A 20,284-nucleotide genomic window follows, 5' to 3' on the forward strand; every position below is an offset into this window, starting at 1 on the left:
CATATCAGCCTACATGTGGTGTTATTGATATATTATTGTTATTGTTATTTTTTTGTCATTCTTATGTTGTGGCAGCAGCAGGGGGGACGACTTCGTAACCTAGTTACTTTCAAAGTAACTAGGTTACTCTGATAATCAAGTAATCAGTAAAGTAACTAAGATTACTTTTTAAAGGAGTAATCAGTAATCAGATTACTTTTACAAGTAATCTGTGGCATCACTGTTCATGACACCTTTGTTGAGAATGTACGGGATGCTAAATTACAGCGTGAATTGACACATTTAGTCCAGCAGCACCCCACCCATTCATTTAAAGCTCTATATCTATCCACTCGTTTATAGTTAACCGGTACGTTAAATCAAACGTAACGTTGTCCGTGGAGTAGGTCATGTTTTGGCTGTTTTAATCCGTCATAAAAACACCTTATGGCGGAAAGCCCGTTCCTCTCAGTCCCCTGCCGACTGGCTTGCCTTTAGGCAGTGTAGAAACAAATCTACCCAGGCTATCAGGAAAGCCAAAATCAATTATTTCTTGGATACATTTTCTTCCTGCGGGTCTGATGCCAAGAAGTTTTGGAAAACTGTAAAATCCATGGAGAATAAGCTTGCTTCTCCTCATCTTCCTAATGTGATGACTTTCGATGACACTGTTGTCACTGATAAATCTCGCATGGCATCACTTTTCAATCATCATTTTGTCAACTCTGCCGATGTCTTCTCTGCTATGCCCCCCATCACTGCCTCACCTCAGCCTCCTTCCTCTCCCAGCTCTGGCGTTTTTCCCTTTAAACCCTTCCTGAGCTCTGATGTTTTTGAGGAGCTCACCAAGCTGGATTCAAACAAGTCTGCTGGCTCTGATGGTCTCGAACCTATGTTTTTAGAAGCTGCTGCCCATATCATTGCCGCCCCCATCACGCGGCTATTCAACTTGTCTCTTGAGCTATCTGTCTTTCCTCCTGATTGGAAAACTGCCCTAGTCTTCCCACTCTTTAAAGGTGGTTCTGGCTCTGACCCCAACTGCTACAGGCCTATTTCCATCTTGCCCTGCTTGGCTAAGGTCTTAGAGAAGCTGGTTCAGAAACAGCTCAGTCACTTCATGGCCTCAAACAACATCCTGTCTAATCTGCAGTCTGGGTTCCGGCCAGGCCACGGGTGCATCACAGCTACCCTTAAGGTCCTGAATGACATCATCACCTCCTTGGACTCTAAGCTGGTTTGCATCGCCACCTTTATTGATTTAGCTAAAGCCTTTGACTCAGTCAACCATTCCATCCTCCTACAGAGGCTCTCCAGCATTGGCCTTTCTTCAAAATCCTGCAGTTGGTTTGCCAGCTACCTTGCGTGTTCAGCAGGTGAAGACGGAGAACATCTTGTCTGACCCTCTCAACATCTTTAAAGGGGTGCCTCAGGGCTCAAGTTCAAGTTCAAGTTCAAGTTCTTTAATAGTTGTCATACAGAAGTACAGAATACTTTCATACAAAATGCTTCTTACTGTTACGCTCCAGAGACTGTGCTAGACAAGATAGTATCAAATAACATAATAACATAATATAGCATGAATTTAGAAGAAGAAAATGAGGTCACAGTGTTCGGTATAGACATATGTACAATGTTCTGAGTTACCATATAATATACAATACACAATACTATGCAGTGTACTAATGTACAGTACTATCTAGTGCAAAGCAGAAATGGGATGAGGTACAATTTTAGGTACAATTTACAGTAAGGTGTACGAGTTGTAGTGCAATCCTTCATCCATAAATATAAAGTGTGGGGAGTGGGTGCTACAGTGTGTTTGTTTAAAGTGGGTGTGTGCTATAAGTGTGTGGAGTGGGTGCTACAGTGTGTTTGTTTAAAGTGAGTGTGTGCGTGTGGATGTGTGTGCTATGTGCGTTTGGTGGTTGTTGTTGTGTAGTGTTCATTCATTGTTCGTTTAGCAGCCTGATGGCCTGGGGATAGAAGCTTCTTCTGAGTCTTTCTGTGCTCGCCTTGAGACTCCTGTATCGCTTGCCTGACCGCAGCAGTTCAAAGAGGCAGTTGTTCGGGTGACTGGAGTCTTTAATGATTCTCTTAGCCTTGCCCTTGCAACGCTTGTAGTAAATGTTCTGGAGGGTGGGGAGCCCCCCTCCAATTGTGCGTTCGGCTGAACGTGTCACTCTTTGTAGTCTGCTTTGGTCTTGTGCAGTGCTATTCCCAAACCAGGAGGTGATGTTGCCGGTCAAGATGCTCTCTATTGTACATGAGTAGAAGTTCTTAAGGATCTTCTGGCTGACTTGGAACTTCCTTAGGCGCCTGAGGAAGTAGAGGCGTTGTCGTGCCTTCTTCACAACACTGTTGATGTGTGTGGTCCATGTCAAGTCCTCGGATATGTAGGCTCCGAGGTACTTAAAGCTGTTGACTCTCTCAACCGGTGCCCCGTCGATGCTGAGGGGGCTGTAGTCCTTGACCCCCGACCTCCTGAAGTCCACAATCATCTCCTTTGTTTTGCTGACGTTCAGGGAGAGGCTGTTTTCCTGGCACCATCCCGCCAGGACCTTGACCTCTTCCAGGTAGGCCCTCTCGTCGTTGGCAGAGATCAGGCCCACCACCACTGTGTCGTCAGCAAATTTGACGATTGTATTGCTACTCCGCTGAGCCACACAGTCGTGTGTGTACAGGGAGTAGAGGAGGGGACTCAGAACACAGCCCTGGGGGGGCCCTATGTTGAGGGTGATGGATGAGGAGGTGCAGTTGCCTGCTCTCACCACCTGGGGTCTGCCAGTCAGGAAGTCCAAGACCCACTGGCAGAGGTCATAGCCCAAGCCCAGGTCCCTGAGCTTGGCTATGAGTATGGAGGGGACTATGGTATTGAATGCCGAGCTGTAGTCGATGAATAGCATTCTCACATAGTTCCCCTGCCTCTTGTCCAGGTGTGATGCTGCTGTGTGCAGCACATGGGATATGGCGTCCTCCGTGGACCTGTTGGGGCGGTATGCAAATTGCAGGGGGTCCATGTTGATGGGGAGGGAGGAGCAGATGTAGCCCTTTACTAGCTTCTCAAAGCACTTCATGGCTATGGAGGTGAGAGCTACAGGGCGGTAGTCGTTGAGGCAAGCAGGCTTGGATTTTTTGGGTACAGGGATAATAGTGGACTTCTTCAGGCAGGTGGGGATGACAGCCTGTTCTAAGGACAGGTTAAATATGTCAGTGAATACTGGGGCCAGTTGGTCGGCACAGACTTTTAGGACGCGGCCGGGGATGCCGTCTGGACCTGCTGCCTTCCTGATATTCACTTTTTTAAAGGTCCGCCTCACCTCATGCTCTGTTACCCTGAACACTGCGCCTCCATCAGCAGCCGACCCCCCCCCCCCCATTGCCGAGGCTTGTGAGCTGGTGTTGTTATTACCAGCATCAAACCTCGCATAGAAGGTATTGAGGTCATTTGCTAAGGAGATGTCACTGTTCAGTTTGAGGGAGGCGCCTTTGTAGTCTGTCATCGTTTTGAGCCCCTGCCACATAGCTCTAGAGTCAGCTTGTTCAAACTGGAGTTCAATTTTATCCCTGTAGCGTCGTTTGGCCTCTGACACTGTCCTCCTTACGTTGTATCGCGCCACCTTGTGGTCATTCATGTTGCCTGCCTCTAGGCCGTCGTTGTATGCTTTGGTGCGCTCTCTCAGAGCTTCACGGACGGATTTGTCTACCCAGGGTTTTTGATTTGGGTAAACTTTCATTTTGGTAGTGGGGATTGTTTCTTTCACCCTAGTACAAACATAGTCCAGCACTGTCTCCGTGTAGACATTAATGTTATCTGTGTCGCGGAACACATTCCAGTCTGTGTGGTGAAACACTGACCGGATCGGCTCCATCTTGGGTCCCTTGCTGTTCTCTATCTACATCAACGATGTAGCCAAGGCTGCTGGAAATTCACAGATCCATCTATACGCTGACGACACCATCTTGTCCTCAGCAGGCCCTTCACTCCACTCTGCGGCATCCACTCTTCAAATTAGCCTTACCTCTATTGAACAGTCCTTTCACAGTCTCCACCTTCTTCTCAACTCCAAGAAGACTAAATGTATGCTCTTTAACAGAAAGCATGACACTGCTAGCACCCCTAAAATCACCTGTGCCGACGGCTCAGAGCTGGAGTTTGTTACCTCTTATAAATACCTTGGCCTCTGGCTAGACCCATCCCTTTCCTTCTCTACTCACATAAAACACTTGCAGGCCAAAGTCAAAGCTCGTCTGAGCTTCCTGTACCGCAACAAAGCTTCCTTCACCCGCTCGGCCAAACACACTCTTGTCAAGATGACCATCCTCCCTATATGTGATTATGGTGACACCATCTATAGAATGTAGGGATGGACCGAAATTTCTGCACCGAAAGTTTTCGGCCGAAAATGGCAAAAAATGGCCTTTCGGCTTTCGGCCGAAAGAGTTTTTTCACCGAAAATATGTCACCGAAACAGAAACAACCTAACAACCTCGCGTGTTGTTGTGATGATGTCGCGCTGTCGGGAGTCGCACTGTTTCTATGTAAACTCTGCGCGCAACGCGTCCAATAAATGCGTCTTTAACATGCTTTATATCCTTATTTACTATTATGCCCATCGCGGTTAATCACTGTCTAGTGATCTAATATGCATATTATTCAGAGCGAGAGGGGGGGGGGGATTGTGTTTCTCACATTGACGCTGTCTGTCTGTCGCGCGTCTACGGTGCCGAGTCAAGCGAGCACATACAGCTGGGGACTAGAAAGGTGCGCTCAGTAGAGCACAGATGTCCGCTGCGCAGCCAGAGAAAAGATGGAATTAATGTACTGTATGCATTCAGAAGTGCTGAATAAATGTTTTATGGACCCACAATAGTGATTATTTATTATTTAAGTTAAGTTTTGCCATAATTATATATTTTTCCATAATCATAATGTTCCACAACATTGGTAAAAAGAAATCTATTCTATGAATCATTTTCGGCCTTTCGGCTTTCGGTTTTCGGCCAACTGTTTTCTATTTTCGGTATCGGTTTCGGCCAAGAATTTCCCATTCGGTGCATCCCTAATAGAATGGCATCCCAGCGTGCCCTCAGAAAACTCTACATACTCCATCATTCCGCCATCCGTTTTGCCACTAGTGCACCCTTCACCACTCACCATTGTGACCTTCATAAAAAAAATAAAAAATTTACAAAACCATACTTGGTAAAACACCTCTACCTCTCCTCCTTTTTGCACGTCTCCACTTCTAACTACAGCCTAAGGTCCAGCAACTTCATCAAACTCACCATCCCCAAAGCCTGCACGGTTTCTGGACGCAACGCCTTCCGATTTGCTGCTGCATCTGACTGGAATACATTACAAAACACCCTTAAACTCACTGCCCTCACATCGCTCACTGCTTTTAAACAAAATCTGCAACAGATCTTAACCGACTGTTGCACCTGCTGACTGCCTCCCAATCGCACGCATAACCCTCAGACTATTCTCTCCTCCCCCTAAACCCCCTCACCTACCTCCCTCCCTCTCCCCCTTTCTTCTCTCTCTCCCTCTGGTTCTCGCTCTTCCTCTGGTTCTGATTGATTGATTGATTGAAAAGTTTATTAACAGATTGCAGAATGGGTACAGTACAGTACAGCTCAATACATACAATTGTTAAGGGGATGCAGACCAGAGAAAGACTTTCGTCTTGTTTACATCAGGGTCTCCCATTTTCAATTCATCATAACATATATGACATGATACATGACATACAGATAGACAGTACTGCTACATCTATACATTTATGACATATCAGATTTGCAAATACAGTACTGTTTGTGATACAAAAAGTGTCCAGAAAAAGAGTGTATATACATTTGACGTAGAAACTGTACATTGGAGGAGGTTGGGTGGGTGGGGGCTGTACATTGGAGGGGGGGGGGGGGGTTGTGGTAGGGGGGGGGGGACACTGTACACTGTACATTGGAATACTGACAAAGCCATACTTGGTAATTTACTGTACAACTGGGTTAAGACATTTGTAGGGGCCAGTTTCAAATTGCAGTCTCCCGTAGGTGTTCTTTGAGTGTTTTTGAAGCTCATTCTCATTCCTTTACAGCTTTGGGTAGGGCGTTCCACATTGATGTGGCATAATTGCGAAGCGTGTTTAGTCCCTTGTTTGAGCCGAATCTGGGTTTAACATGATTTGTGGAGCTCCCTCTGGTGTTGTGATCGTGGTATTCACTGACCTTTGGGAAGTATTTTGACATGTACATGGGTACCTTGGTCGCGTAGTGTATCTTGTAGACCAGGCCCATTGCAAGTTGCTGTACTCTGTCGTCTACTCTAAGCCATCCTAGGTTGTCAAAGTGGGCCGGGTGAGGTGGGTTCTAGGAGTCAGGTCAAGCAGTAGTCTGACTAGCTTGTTTTGAGATGTTTGTAATTTGTTTTTTAGTGCCTTTGAGGTGCTTTGGTACCATGAGGTGCAAGCATAGTCATTGTAACTGAGGGGTACAATTCCCTGACTGTATTAATAAGTATGGTATCATTAAACCACTACCGTCTTATGTACATTACTACTGGCCATACAGTACACGAGTATATGATGAGAACACCTCCACAATGATACGGTTTCCACACAAATCTGGATTAAGAATATTTATTAGCAGCAAGAATACATAATATACTTTACTTTCAATGCGCTTATAAGGCAAAGGAATGTGCATAGGTAAATCAATAACGAATGTCCATTCTCATATTACGCATGAGATAATAATACAACCTGAATATTAGGAATTATATCTATGGTACTCTGGGGAGGCAGCGGGATATTCTGGTAGGGGGTTCCCACCGGTTGTAAGCCAGCAGGGGGAGGAAATGTTCGAATGCAAAGTCTGGATCCACGGGGACTCAATAAGCTCCTGCTAGGGGAGGCGGTATATTACTCCCTGATCGGCAGACGAAAGCAACAGCTGTAATCACAGTATGCGTGCAGCACAGGTGAAAGCCGGCCAGCCTCTCCTTGAGACGGGCTCGAGTGATGTTCCTCACGTCACGGGTAAATCCCACAGTAGTGGGTGTAGACGATTCTTCTCCGCTCCAACAGCCTGGTCCAAAGCAATAATAATAATAATCCAGCCGGAAAGGGGCTCTGCATTCACCGGTGTAGATTCTCCGGTGCGCGGTACTTCACATTAACTAGGTTGAACTTGACGTTATTCCACTAAGCTCTGACACTTTACTATCCTATTCGCACGCAGCTATAAGTGCTCTATTTAGACGCACGGTTGCTCACTTCACTTGGTCGTTGACTCGTGATGAAGGCTTTACTAGTAAGGAGCGAACGATACGTTGAACAAACGTATTAGGATAAGACAAGACTCTATTTTGGGGCAAAACTGGCCCACTTCACCGCACGTCGTATCGTGGGTGAGGCTTCACTTGGGTAACTCGAACTACTTCTGTATTCACCTGCGCCATATTTATATGTTAGGCGAATAAACTAGTACCAGCCTTATTCCTGTCTCGTAGTCTTGGGCAGAACCAGGCATGTTGAGACAAGCCTTGACGGTGGCTTTGAACTCGACTCTGGGGGTATGGCAATGGCGCTGGTGGAACGCTATCCAATAAGAGAACGAAATATTATGGTCTGTACTAGGTTAAAGGGATATTCCGTGTATATGTACAAAGAATACACAAGGGATATCAAACGATATACAAATATTATGCAATATATATCAATCAATAAATACATATATTCGGTTTAATCTGACCCTTTGTAACAGCCGCCTCCTAATTAGTCCCACCTAATTAGATAAGCAGAGACAGATTAACCGCACTGTCCATTACTCAATGTCCGTTGTGAGGGTAGGGCAGTTCACAAAGTCAGGGGTCATGGTCGTCATTAAGCGAGTCGGGGAGCCTTGGCGACTCTATCAGCCTCGCCACGGGTCGGTTGTAGGTCCGCCCTTGGACGAGCAATTCTGCCGCTCTGACCTTTCCGTCGGCACCAGTGGTCACTTTGCTTACGCGGCCGGCCGGCCACGCAGCTCGGGGTAGTGACTGGTCTATGGTCATGACGACTGGACGGGATGAAGGGGGGCTTAGGAGGAAGCGGGCCTGAGACTGCTTTGATCTGTGCTTGGCTGTGCCTCCTCCTCCTCCGTTGGTCTCTCTTGTTTGCTCTGTACCCCGTCTGAGGAGGGGCCGGTGCCGGCCGCCCCGTCAAGGAGTCGCTTGGGGTGCTGGGTTCGAGGTCAGCTACGTCTGGAGCGCAGCTGAGGGGGGTGGAGTTCCGAACTCCCTCTGGTGCCCACGGTTCTCTCACGGGCCTCTCGCTTAATGTCAATAGCCTCTGCTGTACGAGGGAGTGGCCGGTGTCGCTCGCCTTTGTGTGTAGGCAGCGTGTAGACGTGGGTTGACTGTCAAGTCCGTAGAGGGGGCCCTGGAGCGTCCATCCCAGTCGGGTCTGAACCGCGACTGGGCATCCTTTGGGTCCGATGTGGGCCACCTCAATTGGGAGAATGAGGTCCGCGTGGTCGGAGCCGATGAGCAGGGTCGGTGTGGCGCCGTCGATAAGCGGTATAGGTAGTTGACGTAGGTGCACATACTTAGCCATCAGCTGTGGGATGGGGTAGGTGTACTGAGACAGGCCTATGTCGTGGCTGGTGAAGACGTTGGTTATACTATACTGCTTCTCGGGCTGGTCCACCGCTGCCATCTTGAAGGAGACCTTTTCACCTTTTATGGTCTTCTGGTCCCTTCTGATGGTGCGTATGGGCATGGTATCTTTGACACCCCGCAGGCCCAACTGGGCTGCTGCGGAAGCGAGGAGGAGAGTCTTTTCAGACCCATCGTCCAGGACGGCGTAAGTGTCCAGGACCTTGTCCTCGTAGCTCAGGAGCACTCTGACCACTTTGATGAGCACTCGGGGGGGTTCCGCTCTGCTTGGGGTCTATGTGGAGCACTCCTGTTGGTCGGTTGCCTCGTCGGGCTATTCTTATCATGTTATCCTCGCACAAGAATCGGCGGTGACTGGCTTATGGGGGGTCAGACGCAATCCACTGCTCCATTTCGGCGATGGTCAGTTCCGGGAACACGTCGCACTGGTCCAGCCAGTGTCCTCCGCGGCAGTACGTACAGTCGATCTTCCATACCTCCTTTGCCGGGGGGTTGTCACCTGTCTGTGGTGACACAGAATCTATATGGTGCGAGTCGCACCGTGACTCCCAGTGTCTGCTGTAGCAGTCGGGACACCAGGGAGCGGTCTGGTGGAACTTTGGTGCTGGTGCCACCGCCTCGGCATGGTACATTACCGCGACGGGCCCACTCTGTTGTCCTGGCTGACGCCTGTTGATGTCATGCAGGACCTCCAAGTGGGTGCCACCGCACCTGCTGCACTTCTTCTTCAAGCGGCACTCAGCTGCTAGGTGGCTGCGCGCGCAGCGGAAGCAGCGGCGGTGGTCCTTGATCCACTGACTCACCTCGTCCGTGGTCAGTTTCCCGAAAGTGTCGCATTGGTACAGCCGATGTTCTCCCTCACAGTACTGGCACTCAATCTTCCACTGGTCCTCTTTCATCGAGGGGGTGTTGTGGTTCTTGTGCTGCGGTACTGATTCGGCTTGGTGCATAACGGTCACCAACCGGCGGTTATCTGTTGATCCCCGAGGTCCTGGTCTTGGGCTTGGTCCACTCCATACGAACGTGTCGAGTCGTAGGCTACTGACCTCCCTGGCGAGGAACTCAGATAGGTCTAGGAGGGATGCCTCTGGGCCGTTGGGGTCGCGGTGGTCTCTCTGCCGCCTGAAGCGCTCTTGTCGGGCGGGAGGGAGCTTCTCTAGTATCCTCTCTACATTAGAGTTAGCGTACAGTTCATAGATCCCCTTTTCCTTTTGGGACCCCAGCATCCCTACCAGGGACTGTACCTTGATAGAGAGGTCATCTAATGCTCTGTTGTCTCTGGCTGGGGGGAGACGGTCAATGTCTCTTATCTCCTGTATCACATAGTCCCATATGCGTCCATAACGTTGGTCGAGGGCTACTAGAGCCGCGGTGTATGGGGTAGTAGAGCTGGAATATGCCAGCGCTATATTGTGCGCTCTGGGCACCTTCAGGTGCTTGAGTAGGATAGCATACTTGTACGGTTCATCTGGTACGTCGGACAGCATAGTCTCTAAGCACATTCGTAGCTCTGTGTACTGTGCTCTGTTCTCGTGTGTGAAGTCCGGGAACGTCGGTGTGCCAAGGTACGATGCCATGGATGACTGGCACATCGGTGAGCGTTGGGGGAGAGGCCTCCTGGGCGAGTCTCCCTGTGCGTGTCGTCTTGGGCTGGTGCTTGGTGGGTACCGAAGGTCGGGTACCCAGGTGCTGTTCCTCGGGGCTGGCGGTGCGTCAAACTCACCCGTGAGTTGAGTCGGGGGTTTGTAGCGTAGTGCCTCGGGGCTGACGTCTGGGCTGTACTGGACCTCCTGGTCCAGAGTACTTTGCTGCTGGTCGGCTTGACATTCCTCCTCTTCCTCCTCCTCTTCCTCTGCTAGGACCTGGAGTCTTCGGTTCAGTCTCTCGGCGTGGTCCGGTTCTTCCCGGTTGCTGGGTCTCGTATGGACCGGCCGGGGAGGGGGTTCGGAGTCGTGGACAGGATCCTCCTGTTGGTGGGGTCCCGGGTCGCTTGGTCGGGTAGGGGAATGTGTCCTAGACCCTTGTCGTGACGATCTCCGGGAGCTCCGTGCGGAGAGAGGGGGTGTCGCCATGGCAACCAGTTTGTCCATCAGCTCCGCCTGCAGCCGGTCGCGCTCTGCCTCGCGCTGGGCATGGGCTGCGTCACGCGCTGCTTCGCGCTGGGCATTGGCGGCGTCGCGCTGCGCATAGGCGCTGGCCTGGGCAGCGTCGCGCTGTGCGTTGGCGGCGTTGCGCTGGGCATTGGCGCTGGCATGGGCGGCGTGGAGCTGTGCATTTGCGACGTCGCGCTGTGCATTGGCGGCGGCGTGCTGTGCATCGGCGCGGCTTCTTTCAATGTTCTCTTCCGTCTGAAGGCGTCTGGTCTCCAGTCTTATGCGGTCGTCTTCACTCCTTTGTTGCGCCTGGAAGCGCTCTCGCTCGGCTGCAGAATGTTCGCGCTCGCGCGTCTGTTGCGCTTGAAGTCGATCGCGTTCGGTGGAGGCTGCCAGGGTGGCGATGAGTGCCTGCGCCAGCATCTTGTCCGCCTCGCTGGGGGAAGACGCTGGTCGAGGTGATCGGCTTCCGGCAGTGCTCGTTGGAGATCTGTTCTCCGGGCGCGCCCCGAGGTCCGTCTCCTGGGCGCGCTTCTCTTCTGGTAGTGGGTCGGGTTCCGTCCCTGGAGCGCTTTCTTTATCCTGGAGCTCTCCGGGGACTGTCCCGTTGGCGTTGTCTGGGGGTAAAGTCATGTCATGTCCCTCCTGGTCCCCCCCGTGAGCTTGGTCAGTTACGTTAGAACCCACTAGGGTCTCTACTGGCGGGGTAGCCTGGTCGGTAGGGTTGGACATAATTTTACTATCCGCTTTAGTTACTTTATCCGTATTTAACTTCCTTTTAAAGCTAGGTATTGGACTGACAACGTAGTCCTCTAGGTGAAGAGGTGGCTGCCGTCTGCGCTCCGGGCGATCTAGCTTAGGAGAACCGTTTGTGGAGTGTTCATCATCGGCCATGTTAATATTATATTAATATTACGCTAATTCTTATCCGGGGCTCGAAGGACCAATTGTAACTGAGGGGTACAATTCCCTGACTGTATTAATAAGTATGGTATCATTAAACCACTACCGTCTTATGTACATTACTAGTGGCAAAGACCGCCCTCAGACACCGGGATATAGTGGGGCATGTCCAACATGGCAGAGGGGGCCTTGGATTGGAAGCAACTACACCCACATGGCAAAAGGCTACTCCAACCGAACGGCGGCACATGGTGGTGGAGGAAGTGCGCCACCAGGAGGAAGCAGCCAGGTGTGCCAAGGCAGTCTCTCAAGCCCAGCAAGGCCGGTGGATGAAGTGGGAGGGCGTGGAGAGGAGGAAAATCACGTGGAACGAACTGTGGAGCATGGAGTCTAATAGGCTAAGCTTCATCATCAGAGCCACATATGATGTCCTGCCCTCACCAACCAACCTACATCTCTGGTATGGAGAGGACCCAGCCTGTCTCCAGTGTGCAGCCCCAGCAACCCTCAAACACATCTTAGTGGGTTGCAAGACCAGTCTAACTCAAGGAAGATACACCTGGCGCCATAACCAGGTACTGAAGTGCTTGGCTGCCGAACTTGAGAACAAGAGAGTAACCACCAACGCCATGCCTCTAAATGCCCAAACTACCTTCCCACGGAAAACAACCTTCATCCGGGAAGGGGAGAAACGGCGGACCAAGCCGTCACCTCCGAACTCAGGCCCACTGAACGCAGCCCGGGATTGGGAAATGCGGGTAGACCTCAGCCAGAGGCTTACCTTCCCATCTGAAATTGCAGCGACCAACCTGCGCCCAGACCTGGTCCTCTGGTCCAAATCTTGCCGGCGTGTCTTCATCGTTGAGCTGACGGTCCCATGGGAGGAAGCCATCGATGAGGCATTTGAACGGAAGAGGCTGCGATATGCCAACTTAGCAGCTGAAGCAGAGGGGCGGGGCTGGAACGTGAAGGTGTGGCCAGTGGAGGTGGGCTGCAGAGGCTTTGTAGCCAGTTCCACCACAAGGCTCCTGAAGGAAGTAGGGATCAGAGGACAGGCCCAACGAAAGGCAATTAAAGAACTTGCCACTGCAGCAGAACGGAGCAGTCACTGGTTGTGGCTGAAACGTAGAGACGCATCATGGGCTGCTAAATGAACACGTGGTGCCACTGTGCGACACACACCCAGGCCTGATCAGCCTGTGGTGGGCCAACCTCGGCAGAGGGTGTATTGTGATAAATGGCCGAAACACCCAATGAGGTCGGGGAACACAACTGAAGATGTGTCGTACTGGTGATCATCACGTGATCATTGCCAAATTCCACCCCACTCCAACCTCATTCAATTGTTGTGCTGAATATTTAGGGATCTTTAACAACTAGTCCTATTAAGAATCCCAATACTGGCCATACAGTACACGAGTATATGATGAGAACACCTCCACAATGATACGGTTTCCACACAAATCTGGATTAAGAATATTTATTAGCAGCAAGAATACATAATATACTTTACTTTCAATGCGCTTATAAGGCAAAGGAATGTGCGTAGGTAAATCAATAACGAATGTCCATTCTCATATTACGCATGAGATAATAATACAACCTGAATATTAGGAATTATATCTATGGTACTCTGGGGAGGCAGCGGGATATTCTGGTAGGGGGTTCCCACCGGTTGTAAGCCAGCAGGGGGAGGAAATGTTCGAATGCAAAGTCTGGATCCACAGGGACTCAATAAGCTCCTGCTAGGGGAGGCGGTATATTACTCCCTGATCGGCAGACGAAAGCAACAGCTGTAATCACAGTATGCGTGCAGCACAGGTGAAAGCCGGCCAGCCTCTCCTTGAGACGGGCTCGAGTGATGTTCCTCACGTCACGGGTAAATCCCACAGTAGTGGGTGTAGACGATTCTTCTCCGCTCCAACAGCCTGGTCCAAAGCAATAATAATAATAATCCAGCCGGAAAGGGGCTCTGCATTCACCGGTGTAGATTCTCCGGTGCGCGGTACTTCACATTAACTAGGTTGAACTTGACGTTATTCCACTAAGCTCTGACACTTTACTATCCTATTCGCACGCGGCTATAAGTGCTCTATTTAGACGCACGGTTGCTCACTTCACTTGGTCGTTGACTCGTGATGAAGGCTTTACTAGTAAGGAGCGAACGATACGTTGAACAAACGTATTAGGATAAGACAAGACTCTATTTTGGGGCAAAACGGGCCCACTTCACCGCACGTCGTATCGTGGGTGAGGCTTCACTTGGGTAACTCGAACTACTTCTGTATTCACCTGCGCCATATTTATATGTTAGGCGAATAAACTAGTACCAGCCTTATTCCTGTCTCGTAGTCTTGGGCAGAACCGGGCATGTTGAGACAAGCCTTGACGGTGGCTTTGAACTCGACTCTGGGGGTATGGCGCTGGTGGAACGCTATCCAATAAGAGAACGAAATATTATGGTCTGTACTAGGTTAAAGGGATATTCCGTGTATATGTACAAAGAATACACAAGGGATATCAAACGATATACAAATATTATGCAATATATATCAATCAATAAATACATATATTCGGTTTAATCTGACCCTTTGTAACAGTCATAGTACCCCTGAATGAGTGCTCCTGCCAGAGTCTTCAGGGTATTCTTGTTTACTAGAGAGGAGATCCGGTACAAGAATCGAGTTCGTTGGTTGACTTTTTTTTATTACATTGGATGCCATTTTGTCACAGGAAAGATTAGCCTCTAGGATGGAACCTAGGTAGGTAATTTCATCTTTCCTTGTGACAATATTGTCACCCACTGTAACCGAGAAGCCGTCGGTCTTGCTGAGTTTGTTATTTGAACCGAAGAGTATGGACTCTGTTTTGACCATGTGTAATGATAGTTTGTTGTCGGCGAGCCATATGCAGATTTTGCCTAGTTCCGAGCTGAGGGCTTTTTCAACCTGTAACTTGTTCTTGTCAGAGACCAGCAGGGCTGAGTCGTCCGCAAACAGGAACAAGTTGCAGTCACAAGCTGACGACATGTCATTTGCATAAATTAGGAATAGTAGCGGTCCTAGTATGCTTCCTTGTGGAACACCACAGCTCACTGTGAGGGGGGGGGATAGGGTACCGTTTACCGCCACCATCTGTTCTCTCCCCTCCAGGTAGGATTGTATCCAGCTCACTGATAAACTATCAAAACCTATTGCTTTTAGCTTGTCAATCAGAATGGTGTGATTGACAGTGTCGAAGGCCTTTTGTAGGTCCAGCATGACCATGCCACAGTATTTGCCCGCATCCACCTCTTGTTTGATGTGGTCGTTCAAATAGAGAAGGCATGTGTCAGTGGAGTGGGATGTTCTGAAGCCAGATTGGAATTCGTAGATTAGATTTTTTTCCGCGAGGTACTTTTCGATCTGTTCGTATACTATTTTTTCCATGACTTTCGAGATGGATGTAAGGATAGAAACAGGGCGGTAGTTGCCTGGGTCTAGTTTGCTGCCCTTTTTGTGCAGGGGTGTTACTCTCGCAATTTTGAAGTCCTTGGGGACGTGTCCCTGTTTTATGGAGAGGTTTATTATGTGTGTGATGACTGGGGTGATGGCGGCTGCTGAGTCTCTGAGGAATTTGGAGGGGATGTTGTCATGGCCAGTGGCCTTGTTCGGTTGGAGGGCGCTCAGTTTTTTGAGTACCTCATCTGTAGTTACCATTTCCAGTTTGAAGTCGTCTTTGTGGACGCCTAGGTTCTTGTAGTATGCTACTATGTGTTCTACCCCATACTGCCCTGAGTGGGAGGGTAGTTTGTTTACCAGTGTTGTGGCTATGTTTGTGAAGAAAGTGTTTAAGTAATTGGCTACATCCAGTTTGTCTGTGATGAGCGTGTTGTCCGTCTTTATGTTTATGTTTGAGAACCTGGTTTTAAGTTTTTTACTGCAGCCTAGTTGATTGTTGAGTAATTTCCAAAGTTCACGTGGTTTATTTTTGTTTTCCTCAGTTTTGTCATTGATGACATTTTTTTTAGCAGTTTTGATCATGGAGTTTACGTCATTTCTTAGTCTGTTTCTTTCTAGTTTGAGTTCAGTCACGTGGTCTTGGAGTTCCCTGCTCGTGCTTTTGGCAAGCTTTGACTGACTTTTACGAAACTCAGAGCATTCTTTGTCTCTGGCTTTCATAGCGGTCAGTATTTCAGTGTGCATCCATGGCTCAGCACGATTTTTTACCCTGGTGGTTCTTAGGGGGGCCATGTTGTTTAGTATTGATGAAAATTTGGTTTTGAAGCCAAGCCAGGTTTCTTCAACCAGTGTACCATTGAGTTCATCTGACCAGTCCAGACTCTCCAGTTCAAGGTTAAAGGCCTCGCTAGAGTAGGTTTTGAGGTCTCTAGATGTGACTGTTTTGTGACAGCCAGCCTTTTGTTTTAGCTTTTTGCGGGTACAGAATATCATATAATGATCACTTAACCCGCATGCTATAACCCCTTTATTAGAGATCTTGGACTTGTCAGAGGTCAGGATGAGGTCAATGGTAGTCTGAGTTGATTCACATACCCTTGTGGGTTGTGTGATTAGCTGGCTGAGGCCGTGCAGATCACAAAACCTATTGAAGGATTTGAAGGCGGATGCATCTTTTTGTTGCATATCCGTGTTCCAATCCCCAATAAGAATCTTTTCAGCATCCTCAACTCCAGCTAAGCACACATCCAGAGTATCATAAAAGCCAGTTTGATCTGGTGGTCTGTAGATTGTGCCGACTATAACAGATTTAGCCCTTTCAAATAGAATTCTCACTCTTCCTTTCTCTTTTTCCCTTTCTCTTTTTCCCTCTCTCCCTTTCATTCTCTCTCCCTTATTTATTGTTGTCCTTGTATACTATTGCTACTGTCATTTTGTATTTTATTTACTTGTATGCATGTACATAACCTTGTTTTTGTTACAGCCTCCCACCCCCCCTTCCCACAAAAGGCCTTTGCTTTTTGGACAGGCTGCTTTTGTATATAAGAATTTGTTCTTAATTGCTTGCCTGGATAAATAAAGGTTGAAAAATAAATAATAATAATTTGGTTGCACAGGTAGCAATTTGCTTCAGTGACTTGTTCATTTCAGTTATTACAGTGCAAATGTCGGGTCAGCTTGTAATTTATTTCTGTCAATGTGCTGGGTCTGTATAGGACTGCGTCAGTCAACACCCTTAGATGCTCCTTCCTCCTGGGTGTCCACTGGAATGGACAACTTCATAGGATTTATTTATTTTTAAAAATATTTAAAATCATACGATTAAGGCAGTTGAGTGGCGCAGTGGGCAAGGCGCTCGCCACTAACGCAGGATATGCTGGTATCGAGCCCAGTTCTCGGCGTTGCTACCGGCTTGGCCGGCCGTCATACTAACACAATTGGCAGTGTTAGAGGGTGGGAAAGCCAGTGGGTGGGGATTGGACGTTGTGGACAGCGACTCCTACAGGTCGGTTGGGTGACGCCTGTACAGCAGAAACAGGAAGTATCGGGGGCAGCGTGAGCCTCCCACGCGTTACTCCTCGCCACTGAGAGATCGAGCTGTCTGGTGAAAAGATGCGACAGGCTGCCTCCTCGTGTACCGGAGGGGACACGTGATGCAAGGCTTCTATCCTCACTACAGCCGACCAGTGGGAGGCATAGTCTAGCAACGTTCAAGACAGGGGAGGGAAGAATTGGAAATACGAAATTGGGAGAAAAAGTGGATAAAAAAAGAAAATCATACGATTAAATATTGTTTTTTAAGAAAAGTGGAATATTATTTTGTGTCATGTTTCCAAATAAGATTGTTCACAACTAAATGCTTTCTACCTTCAATTTGTTCATTAGATGATCTCTGTGATCAATCTCGCTCTCAGTGAAGTTTATCTTTATAGTTCGCTTATAGCCATTATTCCACATTCCACAAACAGGCATGGTCCCATGGGGGTATTTAATTACCATATACTGTATGGTTGATTAGGGGTGGTTCTGTATGCAAATACTTATAATCGTTGAATAAAAGGATTTTATCTTGTATCTATATTAAGGTATCGATAAGGTCACTTTATAATATCATACAATACGTAAATATGATATGGACATGTAGCCTACCAAACCACTTGTTTTAATATGAAGGGTGCTACATAATCATTTGCCTCATCTGACATGTCTTGGACTCTCATTACAATATGATTATAGCATACTGTTGAATGAAGTTGGGTTCAGGTTGAGGGAAACTGGTGCATCACGCATAAAGCTCTACAAGTTTTATCTGTTTTATTTTCTCTCATCCTCATGCTCCTTGGCATTCCTAGCATTCTTAGGTAGTGGAATGACTTGTTCCTTCCAGGTTTGAGGGCAGAGATTACATTGAATGTAATGTGTGCCCTCAACCAGGGGTGTAAAAAGTACCCAGAAAGTATGGGTACCGTCTCAAAATCGTACTCAAGTAAAAGTCAGAGTATCTGGCTAAAAACACACTTAAAATTAAAAAAGTTTCTACTTTTAAATGTACTTAAGTACTAAAAAGTAAAAGTAAAACATAAATAGTTTTCGTCCTCTTCATAACTCGTACTATCGTTTGCGGCCATCTTCTGTAGCTTGTCACTCTGACTGTATTCTTCTGATAGCAGGTGTTTAATCAAAGATACCCGCTTTCTAGTCTTGCACAAGGACCAATCAGCATGGGTATGGGCGGGTTCATTTTCCTTTGATGTGGATTTGATTGGCTGTTTTTAAATAAAGAGCGACCGCAGGATTAATAACGTTAACGTTAGTTCGGCCAAAGAAACAAATATTAAAAAAATATTAAAATAGTTGGACCTGCGAGTTTTGTACTTTGTAGGTCTGCATTTTAAATGTAAGGAGTAAAAAGTATGTTTTTCTTTCTCTGAAATGTAATTGAGTAAAAGTACAAGTATATTAATACTTGAGTAAAGTACAAATCCCCCAAAACAGTACTTTATTGTATGTATTGTATTACATGTATTGTAACGAAGTACAATTACTCAAGTACTTTACACCCCTGCCCTCAACCTGGAAATAAGCTAAAGTCATCCCACTACCTAAGGATGCTAGGAATGCCTTTACTGGCCCTAACAGCCGACCAATAAGCTTGCCACCTGACAAGTGACCACTCCAACACGCAACGTTCAAGACAGGGGAGGGGAGAATTGGATACACGAAATTGGGATGGGAGAAAATAAGGACGCTCGAATGAATGTGGACCGTTCTATCAGAGGGGGGAGCTTCGATGGTCATGTAAGTGGCTACAGACCGCTGCACTTAAATATAAACATTAGTCTACCTGGAGACTCAATGAGGTAATTGTAGATGTCGCCATAAGACACGTCTGGCCATTTAGTGGGATAATTTGTTCATTATCCTGTTCGGCTGGCCACCGAAGCTCCCCCCTCTGATAGAACGGTCCACATTCATTCGAGCGTCATCTCGCGTCGTCCAGACTCCATGGGCACTCTGCGCATGTCCAAGCGGAATAGGTGCTTTAAAATGGGCTTTTTCTCTGCCGATTTAGTTCTGATCGATTAGTTATGGGTCACGCCGTGTTCAGGAGAGCGAGGCGAATAAACGTCTATTCGATCATGTCTCTAGCACCCCCACAGCCGTATCGGCAACCACTTCCATCACGGCTCTCGTCCACATCCATTCATTTGACCCCCCCCGCAATCTCCTCCTTGATTTCAATGTAACGCGGAAGTGTAGTGGTCTATTCCAGCCATTTTGATTTTCACCGATCGATGTTTTGACACAACATACGGACTGTGGCTTTGTTTTCCAGCTACTTTTACTTGCGGGATTGCTGCAGAAAAACACACTGGCCTACAAGATATCACGGAGAATAGTTATGTTACTGATATTGTTTTGAGATTCTACACCACGTGGCCCTTCTCAAGTGTTGCCGTTGAGTTGGTAAGAAAAGATCAGAGGCTGAAACACAGAAATATATCTACTAACCTCTTTGCTAATGATGAATGAATGAATGAATGAAAACTTTATTTAACAGATTGCAGAATGGGTACAATACAGTACGGCTCAATACATACAATTGTTAAGGGGATGCAGACCTGAGAAAGACGTTTGTCTTGTTTCCATCAGGGTCCCCCATTTTCAATTCATATAGACATATATGACATACATGACATACAGATAGTCAGTACTGCTACATCTATACATTTATGACATACCAGATTTGCAAATACAGTACTGTTTGTGATACAGAAGGAGTCAAGAAAAGGGAGTATATACATTTGACGTAGAAACTGTACATTGGAGGTTGGGTGGGGGGGGTTGGGTACATTGGGATATTGACAACCATACTGGGTAATTTACATTGGAGGTGGTTGGGGGGGGGGGGGGGCGGGGGGCACACTGTATAAACAAGTAACACTGTACATTGAGGGGGGGGGGGGAGGAGACACTGTACAAACAAACACAATTGTACATTGAACTATTGACAAAACCATACTAGGTAAATGACTGTACATTGGAGGGGGTTGGAATGATTGGGTTAGGATATTTACAGGGGCCAGTGTTGAATTGCAGTCTCCCGTAGGTGTCCCTTGAGAGAGGTTTTGAAAGTGGGTAGTGATCCACATTCCTTTACAGCTTTGGGTAGGGCGTTCCACATTGATGTGGCATAATTGCGAAACGTG

The 20,284-nt window shown here is 47.8% G+C and overlaps 1 protein-coding gene across 1 annotated transcript in view; it reads left to right on the forward strand.

Moving 5' to 3' along the window:
* Positions 1-11,808: 11,808 nt before the first annotated feature.
* LOC311241809 (uncharacterized protein) overlaps positions 11,809-20,284 on the forward strand; it is a gene marked incomplete at both ends in the record, with an annotated part of 69,912 nt that continues 61,436 nt past the window's right edge. The window contains one exon of the mRNA XM_084330727.1: positions 11,809-11,923. Within this exon, the coding sequence (XP_084186853.1) occupies positions 11,809-11,923 (115 nt within the window). The remainder of the gene's footprint in view (positions 11,924-20,284) is intronic.

Source organism: Notolepis coatsorum, assembly GCF_963971535.1.
Source record: "Notolepis coatsorum genome assembly, chromosome: 1".
NCBI lineage: Eukaryota > Metazoa > Chordata > Actinopteri > Aulopiformes > Paralepididae > Notolepis > Notolepis coatsorum.